The 16,488-nt window shown below is 40.9% G+C and overlaps 2 protein-coding genes across 6 annotated transcripts in view; one reads left to right on the top strand and one right to left on the bottom strand.

Moving 5' to 3' along the window:
* Positions 1–616: 616 nt before the first annotated feature.
* puraa (purine-rich element binding protein Aa) lies at positions 617–8,792 on the bottom strand. 2 transcript variants are annotated; one of them, XM_079652290.1, is made up of 3 exons: positions 8,647–8,792; positions 6,250–6,329; positions 617–4,581 (listed from the first exon to the last, which is right to left on the bottom strand). In XM_079652290.1, exon 3 carries the CDS (start codon positions 4,499–4,501, stop codon positions 3,644–3,646), a length of 858 nt encoding a protein of 285 aa, XP_079508416.1. In that variant the 5' UTR covers positions 4,502–4,581; positions 6,250–6,329; positions 8,647–8,792; the 3' UTR covers positions 617–3,643. The 2 variants fall into 2 exon arrangements, with proteins under 2 accessions (XP_079508416.1, XP_079508415.1); XM_079652289.1 differs by lacking the exons at positions 6,250–6,329; positions 8,647–8,792 and adding an exon at positions 5,782–6,214.
* Positions 8,793–8,812: 20 nt separating this feature from the next.
* Positions 8,813–16,488, top strand: part of nrg2a (neuregulin 2a) — a 71,690-nt gene continuing 64,014 nt past the window's right edge. For 2 of the 4 annotated variants that reach the window (XM_079652283.1, XM_079652282.1), the window contains exon 1: positions 10,042–11,361. In XM_079652283.1, the coding sequence (XP_079508409.1) occupies positions 10,953–11,361 (409 nt within the window). In that variant the 5' untranslated portion in view covers positions 10,042–10,952. Of the gene's footprint in view, positions 8,953–10,032; positions 11,362–16,488 lie in introns of those variants that run through there. The other 2 variants (XM_079652285.1, XM_079652281.1) reach the window with 2 other exon arrangements.

The raw sequence follows: 16,488 nt of genomic DNA, 5'->3' as shown, positions 1-16,488 counted from the left end.
TTGTGGTGAAAGAGAAAGCCTGGTGTATGTTACAAATCATGTTCTACCTTAGTTTGCAGTAAAATGCCTTACAACAGAAATCTAAATTGCAACTACAAATCCACACAACTTTATAAATTGGTATTAGCTTAAAACAAGTATTCACATAAGAATATTTTTTTGTGTTTGAAAGCACTATGGCAAACCTTAAAACAATATTTTTTTTAAGTATCATTAAACACATGCAGGTTTGTTTAGTGCTGATAAACAAGCTCTCGTTTTCTATAGCCTTATATGAGAAGTAAAGCTCAAAGAACAGCATTCTTTGCAAACGGATAGTCACAAATAGCATAGTCCAGATGATTAGAGAACAAGGTAATGCTTTATTTTACAGCCTGGTATTATACATACAGTACTTATGTAGAAATCTCTAAGACACAAGTAATCAGTAACTTGTCATTGCAAAGTTTGCATTTTAAAAGGCTGTAAAATAAAGCTTTAGTAATTAGTATCATTGTAAATGTAGACATTGTGGACAACACTACATCAAAATTAAACATACTTTTCCTCAGTGAATTGTCGACATTTGGGGAAGTTGTTTTTCTCCCAACAAGAAATGAAACAAAAAACACATACATTTTGAATGTAGATTTTCCCTCATTGGGTAAATTAAATTTATTTTGGAAATTTGTCAAATGTACATAAATTATATATAATGCATCAAAACCAAATCAAATACTTCTTTATCTTTAAAAACAAAAAAGGACATTCTTTGTTGAGATCATTTTAAACAAGTATTGGTCAGGCATTTCATTAACCTGGAAAAAAGCAAAGTGCTACACACAACAACCACTGAAGACAGTTCACCATACACCTTAATGAGAATTGGACTGAAGCACCTTTTCTTAGCTTAAAGCTAAAATGGAGATCTGACTGTATTTTTTTTTTAAAGTTTTCCTTTTGACAAAATAAAACTCCATTGTGTGTTTATAGTCTACCTTCAACAACCCATCCAAGTTTACCTTTTTCCTAAAGAGAGGCATACTTGCAGTGACATTGTTCTATTTCAAGTTAAAGTACGTATGTGAACTGCTTAACCCAACAGGCTGCTAAGACCTTGGTTTACTATTTCCTCCAGGATGGAGCTTTGAGTGCAAATAAAGGCATATAACTCCTCATGAGAAATGAACATGGAATTCAGCCACATGCTTTACAATAGTAATTATATATTTAATTGATATACATATATTGCCACCATTGGCACATACGATATTGCACACAGTGATGAAATGTTGCACAGAAAAAATAGATATATTTTTTTGTGGGCACAAACATTCCAAAATTACAAATAATGTGGAATAACGCTGAAAGGTAAAACTTCGTAAAACGAAAAAAAAACAAGACATGCTTGCTGCTCCCCATTAATTGAGCGACTTACAACTAACACATAGCTACCCAAGCCACAGAAGGAGCATTTCAAAGGGGGGCTGGCTTCCAAACAACAACTCATAGCGTTTCAGCGTACTACCGAATGTTCCCAATCTGCCCCTGCTCTCCCTGCCAACGCGCTAGGCTAGTAAAGAGCCAACTCCTCTGCATCACCTCTCATCTAGGTGACCACCCCCTTCCATGTTTACATGTAGGCCGATACCTGGATGGCTAGGGAATGGGGATGGCGAATAAGTTAGGAAAGAAGGAAGGTAGCAGAAAAAAGAATTCTGCACCAAGTTTTTTCTTAAGAGTTTTTTTTTTTTTACAAACCCTTTTTAGACCACGAGTCGTGCGCTAGCGAACAAGAGGGCTGGGACACAATAATGGAAGAAAGAAAGGAAACGATAACTAAAAGAAGCCAAACTGCGATCCAAAGCATCAGGCCAGCGTGTAAGCATGCAGAGCGTGTAAGGCACCAGGTTGTCTATATGCTGAAGAGGATGCTCCCAATCAGGTATCATTTAGGCTATACCATAAGCTCCAGAAATAGGTGGTCAATAACTGTCTAGTCTGCTGGTTTCCAGTCCATCTAAACCTGGGAGCAATCAATTAATTCAATGCTGAGGAACATCTGACAGTATCTGATTGTTGCCAGTTTCTCTGGAGTTTACTGACAGAGTTTATAAAACTGCTATCACACATCTATGAGATGCGACTGAGCTGGTTAAGAACTAGTTGTTTTCCGCGTGGCAGCCCAAATATTTACAAATAGACCAAAACAGAATCTGATCAGCCCCGGCAGGTAGATATATGGGCTAACAAATCTCAAGTGGTGCTACGTGTCCAGATAGCACCACTGAACTTCACACCTTGAGATCTTAAACTTGTAGGAATGTGCAAATCCGCTGACTGAATTGAACCCCTTTCACCTTGGTTTATCCAGTGGTCCTACCTATAGTGGCAATGTTTTGATTTCTGTTTGCGAGGTTGCTCCTTTCGAATGCGCTCTGAAACAACTTTCCCTACAACAACATAGCCTTTGAATGGAAATCACTCTGTACTCAAACTTGAGATTCATACACTGCAGGCAGATAAAGATATATATAGGGAAGGGTCCTTGGGCCAATATTTTAGGGAAACCAACTAAATGTATCTTAGTGCAGATTAACATGCAGCAACAGCACTCCTTGGCAACATTTGGACTTTTATGACTGAACAGATCACAAAATGCTTTAGATGTACAAACCAAAATAATGCTCTGCTGATTTTTTACCTCTTTTTTCAGACCACTAAGTCAAATCAGTGTAGGGCGTTTGTCTTATTCAGTAATCTGCAAATTCAGGCCATTTGCAACATGTCACAGAATTTCCTCTATCGATTACACATTTAGTACCTTTAAAATTAACACATTGCATTAACAACGAGACACAAAAAGGTCTACAATATATCCATTTGCATGGCAACAATTTAAACTGAAACAAAATTACAATATTAATATTTCTTTGAATGCCTCGGGCAAACGTCATCATGTGAAGATCCATTGATCAGTTCAATATATTTGATTTGTATGCAATGCATATTGCACGAGAAATAGAGCACTTATTTCATTTGATGAAATGCCTATGTTTATTTTATACTGCATGACATCTAACCGGTTTCCGAAGCAGGCCTAGCCCTCATATGAATTATGTGTAAACACATCTCTATTCACATGTAAAAAGTAAATACAATGGCATGTACATGTGACAACCTCTTACAAAGTTTTGGAATTTTGGTTTTTTAAATTAAATGATCCGATTTGTGCTGAAGTCATTAGCTCACATGAAAAGGAAACGGGTTGTCCTCTGCAATAATTCCTCTTGAACATTGGAGACACCATTTTTTTTGTTTTACAATAGCTTTAACTGGTACAAAAGTTCTGTTAATAAGGGAAATAAAACACTCAGTTCAATATTGTTTGTCAAGTAGGAAACAATGTTCAAATATAATGTTATTACTTTGTTTAGCAGCCTGTTACTGTATTAATGGTGGATAAGTGGGATAACATCCAGCAATGAGTGACAACATGTCATAACTGTCAGGTTGTGGAGGTTTCTTATATTGTGGGTGATGCTCCCTTGGAGTTAAACCATTACAGTTAAATCTTTAGATTTCTTTCTTTATACAGTAGAGTTTTTAATTATATTTCTCTTGTTATTTTTCGTTATTCTTGCATGTTTTTTTGCTATCTATATCAATCCTCTTCTCCATCGTCTGGCTGCATCTCCTCTTGTTGCTGCATCTCGCTTGCCCTTTTCTCCCGTTGCTTCTCCTGGATCTTCTTCATCTCCTCGGCATATTTACTGAAAGTATTCCCAAATTTGGACCACACTTTGTAGGGCACGGTAATCGAGTTGCGGTAGGTTGGCTTCACCTCGCTAACCCTCATGAACACACCATACTTATTGGATCCGACGTCGAAGAAAAACCGTTTGTTGTCCACAGTCAATGATGACCCTTCGGGCAACTCTGCAGGTTCGTCCTCTACACCGTAATCGTCAATAAGTTTAGCCAAAGCGTCACGAAACTCAATAAGTCCCTGGGCCGGCAAAGCGATGGTCTGGCCTTGCGTGGATCCCAAACCGGGCCCCCGGTTAACGGTCTGTCGAATCCTCAGAAACCGACCCCTCTGGTTCTCTTTCAGATCCATGTAGTATTTGCGGTTTTCCCGGACCAAGAACTCGCTTTTGAGTGCTCGCCTGGGCTCGTCTTGCACCAGAGCCGGGTTGCTCGGACCCAGCTGCGCATAATGTTCGATGAAGTCCCCCAAGTAGTCACGGAACTCGACAGCCACCGACATGGAGAGAGTCAGGCGGCTCTTGTTTCCACCGGCCCCGACTTCTGCTATCTTTAAGAAGCGGCCTTTCGCGTTCTGCTTCACGTCCAAATAGAAGCGTTTGTTTTGGATGTCAACTCGCTTCGACGCCAGCTCTTGAGTCTCATGCTGGAGCCCGGTAGCCGAGCCCGCCCCTCCTGTCGCGGGGTGCACGGAACCGAAGACTGGGCCCGTGGCTGCTCCTCCCTGCTCACTACCACTGTCTCTGTCCGCCATGATGCTGCCTGCCTGCCTTCTCCCTCTGTCTGCTGCAAAGCCACGGCCAGTCACGGAGAACGCCGGAGCTCTCGCGAGATCTACACAGAGAGGTATAAAGAGGCGAGGGGGAAAACATTATGCAGAGCGAGAAGGACGCTGTTTTCTCCCTCACACAGGGTGTATTATCATAGGATGTCATAACGCAAATGAAACAAGGGTTGTTTGGAAGAAATGCAACTCCACCTAGCACTGGTTAAGTTTCGATTCACCGGATAAGCCTCTGAAAATGACGGGGGTTTTATAACAGACTGTAGCCTGCCCTCTGTTTCAAAAAGTAGGAGGGAAAATGCTCATCTTTCCAAGTAACACAGGTTACATCAGCTCTGTGCATGTTCAATATGCTCAATATTCTTATAAATTACGAATTAGTCAATGATAAGGTATCATGACAATAGTTTACTGCTAGGCTACACACATGTTTGCCAAACTCATTCATTTCTTATGACTCAACTCATGGGAAACTTCTGTCATGACAAACAAGTCCCTTAAGCAAAATTATTAGACTTTCGTTCCCTAAGCTAGTCAGTATCACCGTGTTTTTTATAATATTTTTAACGACATTGAAGGCTAAGACCTAGGAATACTAAATAGCCTATGGCAGATGACTGCATTGCATGTAAATTAGGCTATTTTTAAACTTGATACTACACCTGTGAATTAAGCAAAATCACTATATTTGTTTTCAAAAACACATTCAATTCGTTGTCTCATATTTAATTCAACATTTAATTTTCTGGCAAGGCAATGAGATGAAGGGAAAAGCCCTCAACCCAAATGTTTGTAGTTTTAGGAATTTAGAAAGGATTCCGAGCCTAGTTGGTGTCATTATGTAAATGTCACTTTTTTTTACCTCGAGTCAAAATTAAAATCGATTTTTAGTCAACCTTTAGGGTTTGAAATCAGACGAGTTAAACTGGTGGGCCTACCTTCAGCAACTACTGCAGATTGAATTCATATGAGAATCCAAATGTTCACGAAAATAAATTAATAAAAAACAAACAACTCTTTCAGTTTGCTTATTCGGCCTTTCATTCAGACAAGCAGATTCGCAACATTGTAACTCTATCTGGGCCTAAACGACCAGCACGCTGTCCCTGACTGCCACAAGCGCGCTCACGAGAAGCACACATGGAATAAAAGGATTACTTACAGGTGTATCTTTTGCATTGGAGAGACCATCAAGGTAAATACTTTTTTTATTTCAGTCATCTAATTTATGACGCCAGTCTATAGCTTACCGTCGTGAGGTTGATGTGAATGTGTCCTCGTCCAGGTGCTCAGAGTGTTTTGTGGCATTGAGTGGCTGTGCTGCTGTTTAGGCCCACCTCTTCTTCATTGTTAAGCTACATATTGGCTACCTGACTGCAGGCTGCAATCGCATTTAAAGACAGCTGATGTAAATTGTGTCCGCAACCCCTAATTGACTGTGCTTTAGAATATGGCATATAAAGACTGGTGGCTATGTTTAGGCCTATAGCCTACTGTAGGACCCTATAAACACACGACTTGTCAAAAGAGGATGATGTATGCATATTGTTATTCATTTCAAATGTGATTGCAAACAGCTTTACATTTATGTTCTTAATTCTTTCTTATTGTGATTACAGTTGACTATTTGCATGCATGTCTACTCCAAAAAACAAAAACAATCAACGGATTTTAACACATTTTATTAGGCTACACACGATACTTTTAATGTAGCCTACCTGTTTTTGGTCAGTTGTTAAAATACTATTCCCATGCTGACGAAACTTTCTCCACTGTAATGTTCTTCCTTCTGGTCCACCTGTAAACACATTTGATAGCGCAAACATTTCACTTAAAGCTTCTTTGCCTCTGACGTCATTTCGATGGTGCCAATTTGCTACTGCTGTGGATGAATGTATGATATGGAAAAGTATGTTAATATTTCTCTCAAATAACTTTGCCATTACTTGCTAGTGCTACGTGATAATAATTCCAGTCAATAAAGTCAAATGAAAATATTTTATAGCAGCAGATGTTTACGCATGAGCACTAAGTTGATATTTAGCCGCTATGGGGAACAGCCAGTAGCCAGTATCCAGGAACTGGCCATCGGGACTAATCGGTACCGAGGTGGGCCGGTCGGATAATTCACCACCCCCGACAATTTACTAGCGGTGCCGAGGTGGGCCGGCGGCACCGAAGTGGGCCGGTCGAGAGTCGCGGGCTGATTTTTAGTCCCAGTCCGCCCCTGGGAACAGCTGACCATCCTTTACATAAAACGCCGAATAAGAACTCTTTCAGAGAATATTTGGTATGCACGCCACATTTATTCGTATGAAAGTGAAAGCATTCATGATTGTAACATTTGATTTGGCAACAAGTATATTGTTATCGCCTAATGATAGATGGTCCGTTTCTGGAATTTGATCTTTGATTAGCATTTTTAGGTGTTTTGATGACTCAACAGCGTATGTTATTTTATATATAAAATAATAATACAAATTTCCACGGTGACAGAATTGTTAATGATAAATAAACGTGGACTTTTTCTTTAGTGTAAGCTTCATAAAGTGCCTGCAGGCCTGAGTGGAACTAAAGGAAGTCTGACGCACACACTAAGATACCTTTAAACTGTTTACATTCATTAGATTTATTTATGCTATATATATATTTTTTTTCATAAAATGGAATATAAAGTAATTCATATTAATTATGGTTTTCATGGCAAATATGTGCTACTAATGTCCATTTTTGGCTGGGAATCATAAGGCAAAAGCAATAGAAAAAAGAAAAAAAATCAAGTTAAACATGCCTTATAATTTTAGAGAACTACATTGTTTGGATTCATTATTGATAATTGAAAAGCCATTGGCTGAAAACTAAGAATAAGAAATAACGTTAATTTATTGAAAGTGAGTTTACTCGTCTACTTATTTGGTTCATCCTTCGTGTGAGGAGGCATGTCGGCCTATAGGGGGCTACTTTACCTGAATTCCTCTTCTTTAACTCTTTGATTTAAGTTTACAAATGACATATTGTGGAAATTATTCAGATATGCCCTGCGAACGTCGCCCGGCCTCCTGATCAGCTCCACAGCATTTGTCACGTCTTGTTTTTCAAAATAATGTTTGGAGAAATGTTAAATAAGTGAGTACATTATTATTCAGCTGTATAAGACACATCAACCAACATCTACGCAAGCAAATACAATCATATTACAGTCATTAAAGAGGGCTATTGATGTACCTCGTAGGATTGTAATGTCAATAGGCCTACTGAGGCTTTGTGAGCCGTTTGCTGGTTTACCCTCATCGCCTAACACATGCCTAACCCACGCTTTAAATGTTTTTGATTTATTTATATTGTTGAAGCAACGCTAGCCTTTTTGCGTGACGTGATCTTTTTTTGTTTTATGTTTTTCTGAACCAGGTGTGTGATAAACACGAGCCTGGATGCATGCAAAGTAAGTTATTCATATACTTAAACTCTGAGATGGTCTCTTCGTTTTGTTATAATAACTTGCGTGCAATATAATATTCTCTTTAGGCTCTAATTACAAAAAATCCACATTTAGAGTTTGACACTACTTTACAATCCAAAACTTCCTTGGACATGTGATATGTCTGCCTAATTTCCTTGGGTTACCTAATAGGCTGCAGAGGGACCCTCGCCCTGTCTCTGTTCCGTGGTTTCTTAGATACTGCACACAACAAACAACCTGTCAAATTTAGTTAATCTATCGTGAATGGATAGCCTATATGCACCATTTTCAGAATATTTTTCAATCGTGAAGAATCAGTTGTTTGAATGACGTCTAACACAGATTTTACCTTTTTTTTTTTTAAAGAAAAACAAATCTGTCGTCGCAGTTTATTAAAGGGCAGCCTTTGTGGTCTGCTCTCAAAGTTTTGCCTTCATCCCAACACCGGAATGCAGTGACGCTGCTTCAAATCCCCCTTATTATGTCCGACGCACGACCATATGCTGTAGGCCTATTCTGCTTCTGTATAACTCTTTGGAGTGATTTCATATGCTTGGCTGCACGTTAGGACACTTAACTGCTGCAGGACGCGGTAACAACACAGATGACATGTACATATAGCGTCATTGCAACCTAGCAAGATCCCATAACCTACCTTACAGCGCTCAGTCTGCAGAGGGGAGCGCCTACAGCATCGAAGGCGTGCTGCGGAAGAACAAGCGAGGCGTTAGACACATGTATGTGGCTGCCAGGCCTTTGTATGACACCTCGACCGACTGATTCTGCTTCCTTCACAAGATGGACAAGGAACGGAGAGTCGTGGCACAGAAAGCAACACACGCACAAGTTCAACGCCGCACGCTTCACCTCTGATGTCAACACGCAGTGTGGGAACTCCGAGGACTAGCGCCCCCCCTTGGTTCTACTGAGGAGTTGCAGCTTTGCCTTCTGGTGGTTACAGGTAAGGCAACAGTTTCTGCAACTGTTATAAAGGGCACTGTCTCAAAAAGAAAATAAGCTTTGCTGTTAACACCTCTTACAATTTCAGGTTGATAATATGTTACGTGTCTCTCTCCATGTTGGATTTGTCAGGGCCTGCTCTCTCTTCTGTGATTAGTGTTGTTTAAAAAAGCACATGAGCAGTTGTTGTTACGGGAAAAAGGGATTCAGTTCACATAATAATACAATATGTTATACCTTGTTTTACATAAGCATACAGGTCTAATGTATAGTCTACATGTAAAGGCTTTGTAGGATTTCAGCACCACGGAGAGCAGACAGGTATGTTAGGTGCATGCGCACAGATGAAAACAGATAATAGTTGTAGCTGTGTCTCATACATTTACAATAGACATTTGCTTGTTCTGAGTCTCATTTGTTTTGAGTTTTAGGGTTCTTTAATTGCAACATGTATTTTCCTAAACTAGGCCACGTGAATTGTATAGTCCACACTGAGCATATGTTGTATGAACGAATTCAAATTTGGGTGCTTTCTTTTTATTATTTAGTACTTTTTTCTGTTTGATTTACAGCAGCATTTACATCAAGTGTGCATAACTCATAAATACTGTGTGGACAGCAGATGTCGCTCTTTGTGAATACTGTCAGTGCAACATTCTGTATCCGCATTCAATTTAGACTAAACTAAACATTACAATCATACATTGACGTTAACATTGCTATAGATATCATCCACACTGTCAATATTTCTATGATTTCCCGCCCCTTTAGTTAGCATGTATTTAACTGCTTCATGGGAGATATTGTGTTAATAAATCAGAATATAATACCAAAAACCCAGAAAAACTTACTTTTTAAATGTTTTATTTTTAAGTGGTTTTTTTGTTGTTGCTTTGGACCCCAATTTTGCTGCTGTTTTAGCTGTATGGATTTAATGCAGTGCTTCAACATCAGTTTTTTCAGAGGCTGAGCAGCGAATGTGACCTGAATGCAGGGCATGACTTAATGGGATGAGACGCAAAACTCATTCAAAACAGTCTCTTGAAGAATCTGAAATGCTTTCGCAGCCTTAGTCATCGCAGCCATATGATTTTTAGGCCCACCGGACTATATATGCAGCTGCATCTTTCACCGTGAACATATTTCGTTTTTTGGAGTAATGCCTTGGTAAGATGCGATGCTGAGGAGGGACAGTCGTGGATTTAGGATTCCGTTTGTTTCATTATAACGTGAGATCACCGCTGATAAAATACCATGGAGTGATTGACATACAGTAACTGGGTTTTGGGAGAGAGGAGATCGACCCCTTGGTCCATCGGTTGCCTATATATCAGTGCTCCAATCCTGCGTTTTTGTTGACGGAGCCCCTTGGCAATCGGCATTATTTTCTCTCCGTCTGTGGTTAGTGGGGGAGGCGGAGAGAGAGCCACGGTGGAAGTGGAAGGCGCCGTGTTAGCGTTATAGCTTCCGATCAGAGATATTGTTTTATTTTTTGGAAAGAAGCGTGGCTTATGTTTTGCGACTGGACTACCAAACTTGTGGTTCACTGCCGCATTTTGCGTCTTTTCCCTCCGCTGCAGATGATACAGAAAACCATCATAGCGGTACCCCACCACTGCAATTTTTGGGCAAAGATAAGAGTGGCGTCGTCTTGCAGTTAAGGCAACTATGGCAGCATAGGGGGAATCTTCTGGAGGGGAGAATCCGCCGATTCCGCGCTTAGCCTACCTACAATGCCTTATTATTAGCAGTAAGCTGTGACTGGATTTGAAACCCAGCATCGTCCCGCGGTTCCCCCGTTTCAAAGCTGCTGTTTACCCATTGAAAATCACTTTGAAAAGCAGCGGATCCCGATGGCATGGACACTTATGCAAGGTCTGCCGCGCTGCCGTGCTACTGGAGCCTACTTGCTGTCTCTTCATTCAACCCAGCTCCATCGCCCCGCAGCCCAGAGAGCCCTGCCGCAACGCGACCAGCGACCACCGAGCCAAAGCAGGCGGCATGAGGCTTGATTCAGTACATTTATCCATGCTGGTCATCGGGGTCTCATTCGCCTGCTACTCCCCGAGTTTGAAATCCCTGCAGGACCAGGTTTACAAATCCGCCGTGGTGATCGAGGGCAAGGTGCAGTCTACGCCTGTGAACGTCTCCGCGGAGCGGTACCGTGTGCATGTCAAAGTGCTGGATGTTTGGCCCCTTAACAGCGGGGGTCTGGAGCGAGAACAGCTCGTCACCGTGGGGGAATTTGGATCTGAGGCTCCGTGCACCAAAGTGAAGAAGAACCACAAGTACATTTTTTTCATGGACCCCACTGACGAGCCATTGGTTTTCAAGGCATCGTTTGCGCCTCGGGACACGAGTGTGAAGAGCCTAAAAAAGGATGTTGGGAAGATCTTGTGTGAGGACTGCGGTAAGTTAATGTATTGTGGATTACCGGTGAAGTCCAACCCGGAAGAATAAACGGTCTGTTAACGGCTCCCTGGCTTTTAGGGCTTTTGGTAACGGGCACTTTGGTGAATTGTGGTTATTATGGCAACAGTATTGTTTCGAGTCAGTGGGTACCAGATAGGTGCCTAAGGGGCGTCTATGCAGCAATTTTCGACAACTCTCGCAGGCTCCCATAGCCCACATGATCAATCAAACTCTCTTTCTCTCTTTCTCTCTCCCATTCTCTCTCCCTGAACTGCATCAGACATGCGCCTCGCACTGTTGCTTGTGAGGAATTGCAGTTGGTGTGTAGTCAAACTATCTGCATCCTGCAAACCCGCATTATACTGTACGTTTCATGCACATGCTTATGCATATTTAACTAGTCTGCATATACAGATGTCTGTATTCCCCGCATTGAACCGGCTTCCTCTCTGAACATCGAGCACATGCATTTATGGACCCGGTACAATTTCAGGACCAGGGACAGCGGCCTGTATCACCGGTATCACGTGTGGAAAATCACGCTGCCCTAAGCAAATTGGTTCTCAGGCTATATTTAGGCTCACACCCTGTTTTAATTCTTTAATACCCCACACTTTAGTGTAGCTTATCTTAGACCAAGTCCTGCAGACATGTATCTTCTATGCATGCTCAGAGCTAGCAGTGTGTGGTGTAGTCTTAAAGAAACCGATGGGGTTGCTGTTTAAAAATATCAGAATATATACTTTACCACCCATCACTTTAGTATTTTTTGAGATTTCTGCACAAGTGGTTCAGGAATGGGCTTTGGTCAGCAGATGTCACCCTTAGGGAGAAACCTCACATCGAACCAGACACATTTTATTTTTAATAAGGCTTTTATTTAAGTATACTTTACTTACTACTTACTTTAGTGAACAATGGCTTCTCGCTGTCTCTTTTTCCTTCATAGCTAATTATTTCATTTAGGCACTGAAAGTAATTGACTAAGAACAATGCAGAATATTGTTGCAGTGGTGTTCACGCAGTAAGCTGCACACTCGATTATGTGTACGTGAATGCACAGACATTAGTGTTTAAAAAATCATGTTCTGTTCAGGAGCTCTGTCACAAGATATGCTAGAGCCACCTGTCGGCTGCTCAAATGCTACAAAGTGTCTTTCCTGGTGTTCTCCAGTGGGTAAAATGAGACTCTATGCTTTAATTATAAAGTGGTGTCAGTGACTGCATCCTTAAACACAGTGCCTTTCACAGAGCCACTCATTTTGCACTCTTATGTCCCATACTAGTCAGCCTACTGCCATCACAGGGTACACACACTCACTCGGGAGTTGTGGCCTAGAAAATGATGTGTGCCCTGCATTGCCTTCTTAAATCCTCTTATGATACTCATGAGACACAAATGCTCCCCTCTCTGGATTGTGCCTCACTCACTCTGACTTTTAAACTCATCATCCCAATAGAGGGGAAACACAAAATGGACCTTATCACCTGTTGATTACCTTGAACAGCCCAAACCTCCCCCGTGGATTCTTCTGGCATTAAGCTAAGGGTTTGTCAGTGACGTGATCGCACTGGCACAATCACCAAAGTCTGGTACCTGGGAGAGCTGCCACGCCCGCTCCCTGGGCCTCTGAAGATCTCATTTATTTAGTTCAAAGTACCCAACAACATAGCTTGAGTTTCTCGGGTAGGTAATTGTAGTTTAGCGGCTTCTCACTCAGTGTAATTGATCTAATCACTCGTCTCTTATCATGCAGTCTAAACATTACCTTTCATAAAGACAGATAAACAGTTGTTCCCGTGGCCTCTTGATCTTCCTCCTTCATTAAGCAGGGACGCAATATCAACAATGTTCTGTTGACTGCTTCTCTACTTCATATTAAGTCACAAACACTATTAAAAAGCATATATTTGTTTACACTATTAAACTTGAACTGCTGCATATGCATCTTTGTTTGCAAAAACTGCTTCTATGGCCGCTTGGCACACATTTAAAATTGGCCTCGAATCCCTCTTGTGCAGATACAAAGAAAGCTCCCAAGTGTGTTTACCAGGGGACTGAGAGTAGAAACCGTACAAGTCTCAGAGTGATGCAGGTGTTGTCTTCCGGCTGCCTGGAAAACAGGCTAACTAAAGGGCTTGCCACCTGCACCCTTTCCTAAGGAGGACCCAGCTGGGAGCTCTAGGTTCCAGCCAAAGAAGGAAGGAAAATACTATTCTTCTGATATAGATTACAACAAACAGGCTCATGTTTCTCACACTGGCTGCCGGTTTCTCAAGCAGGCCTTGTTGTATCTGGCCATCATTCTACTGCAGAGTAAAGAGAGTACTGACTGTAAACCTCTCAGACAGCTACTGTATCTAACTCATAGCTGCAAGTGTTTCCTGGCATTGCAGATGACAAAACATCATCATTGAAGTTTGTCCAACATTTAATCCAGACACATTAAAACATGTATTTCATAGTGGACTAGCACCTGAAATGACATTATGTGCGATTCACAAGGCCAGCATATCAATTAGCGGGATCATGGTAATCTCCTATTACACATTTTTCTTCAATGTATACACTTTCAAAAAGAATATCTAGCTCAATTGATCTTTTCATTTGTAATAGTCTGACATCACTGTACTTATGTAATTGTCATTTCAAGTAGATACAATCTGCTTTTTTTTAAGCTGTCATTATTTAAGAGTGTTTTAGTCTAAACCGAAGTCTGTGTAATGCAACATTGGGAAGCTTTTTTGTCTATCCATAGATCTCACGGAGGAGAACTACATAATTGCATTTTGTGTATGCAACTGTGTGGGTGTTTGCAGACTGGTGGGAGCATTGTGTCAGTACAAATCGGTGCAAATACTCATGCACAGAAAAAGGTCATCCGAGTCGAGGAGTAACACATCGCCCTGAAACCGCCCTCACACTTCTCACTCATATTTATTTATCACTCATTAAGCCAGTTTATTTCTATGAAGTAAATGCATGTAACAGTGTTGTTGTGAAAGTGCTCTATCATGAATCCGTCCTACTGGTCGCAGCTGCTGCTTTGAGGTGGTAGACAGGCAACATTTTGCCCCCAGCTATGTATCTTTCTGTGAATTGAGAGACTGCTTTAGAAGAGTTAGACATAGAACATGAATGACAGCTGCTGATGGCTACTGGCTTCTGCTGCGAAACCACAACTCTATCTGGCAGCAGAATGAACTGAAGGGCTGGCTGGTCATTAGACCCTAATGGCGCATTCAAGGGCAGCTGTTGATTGTGACAAAGGCACTCATTTACTGTATATCATCAACAAGATAACTGTTGTGTACAGGATGTGTGTTTGTTAAGATAACAATGATTGAAGTGTTTTCAATTGTCAACGCTTTGTCTCTTGCCAAGGGCACAGGCTAATGAGGTTGACCAGCAGGAAGCATGGATTTGTTTCAACTGTATGTTTGTTGAGATTGTTTTCTATGTTCACTGGGTGTTTCTCAATGTCGAGGAAGGCTGCTCCAGAGCCACTATTTCAAGGATGCTACGTCATTGATTGCCGCCGAAGGACTGTTCCAATGTCCAGGATGTTTGAAATTCTACCAAGGCCGGCGTACTTCGTTGCGGGAAATTTCGAGGCTGCACATGTGTAGACTCCGCGGTCTTAAAATCCCCACAATGCTTTGCGCACGGACCAATTTCTAAATCTTTGGCGGAAATCGCGCTCCATTTAAGGCGGGGCCTCGCATATGACACACACCTGTTAGCCTGTTCCACAATTCTTCGTTTTCCGAGGCCAGGAAGGATTCTTGCCTCGCTTCTGAATGACCTGACTTGGAAGACATGTCCTACCAAGGAAGCGTCCTCGACATTGAGAAACACCCTCGGAGTCATTGATGTAGACTTGCTGCTTTGCTGAATCTGCGCTCGGCTACTCTACTCTGGCAAGATGATGTATATTTATAAGATGTATGAAAAAAAAGGGCCTGGCCATTTTCAGTAATTGGTCCCTCATTTCCCTCTCCTATTAGGCGCTTTCGCACACTCACTCAATATTTTTACTCTACATTTCTAAAGACATCGTTTTACATGCAATTATGACACAGTGAGCATGTTGGGTCTCTATCTTCTGTGTATGTAAATGTGTCAATTACGCAGTTTCTGATCTGTTCTTATGGTAGAGTTGAGCTTTACTGATTCTGGTTCATGGTTGGTATCTGTTTGCATTTGTGTTTGGTAGTAGAAGTAGTATCCTTTTGTGAAAGCCAATACTTTGTCTGGTCTACTACAGTGTCAGTTGATTCATATATATTTTAGAACATCACAGACATCTGAAGAATGATGCATGCTTGCAGAGGTTAGATGACTAAAACAGAAGTGAAGAATTTAGATGTCTCTTCTACTCCAACGTTGGTCTTCTCAGCATTTACTTTGAAGAGCTGTTATCTCAGCAATCTGTTCAAATGACATCAGTCTACATTTCATTATCCAATAAGAAAAACATATTTAAAATACAAAACTTAAAGCTAACATAGTATAATTATTGGTCTGAATATAATTTACAAACATATCATTCTACAGGATCATTTCTATAGCTTTTGTTCTTAGGTGTGATTTTTTTTGTACATACTTTTTGTTTAGTCACGCAATTTCTAGTGAAGTGCAGCTGCTATATTGTGCAATTGTACTTATGTGCAACATCTGCTGTTAGCTGGAACTCAGACAGCCCTGCAATTATCAGGGTGAAGAATAGAGCTCCAACAAAGGATTCATTTTATATTGTCAGTCTTTACTCGTCTAAACAAGTTATGAAATCTTTAAACACCTTAAATATAGGAACGCACAACATCTTCAGATTTAAAGCAAAAGACAGCATTTTATTCAATTTTTGCATGAAAACTCTATCGGATAATCAATGATCAAAATAGTTATGATAGTTACGATTATCTTTTCTCTTGATCGATTAGTCCACGATCGATTAGTCCACTAATTGTTGCAGCTCTATTAAAGATATGGTGGGTATTGTAAAGAATATCCATGCTGTAAACCAATACTAAAGCTTTTTTCAAACTGTCATACCCTAACCAAAATGTCTTGCTGGCATTGCCCAACATTAATACATTGCTAGGCTTGGAGGCAAACATACTA

The sequence above is a fragment of the Notothenia rossii genome (genome assembly GCF_949606895.1).
Source record: "Notothenia rossii genome assembly, chromosome: 9".
NCBI classification, from domain to species: Eukaryota; Metazoa; Chordata; class Actinopteri; order Perciformes; family Nototheniidae; genus Notothenia; species Notothenia rossii.
Note: the sequence above shows the minus strand (reverse complement) of the source record. Positions and strands in the feature narration are given on the sequence as shown.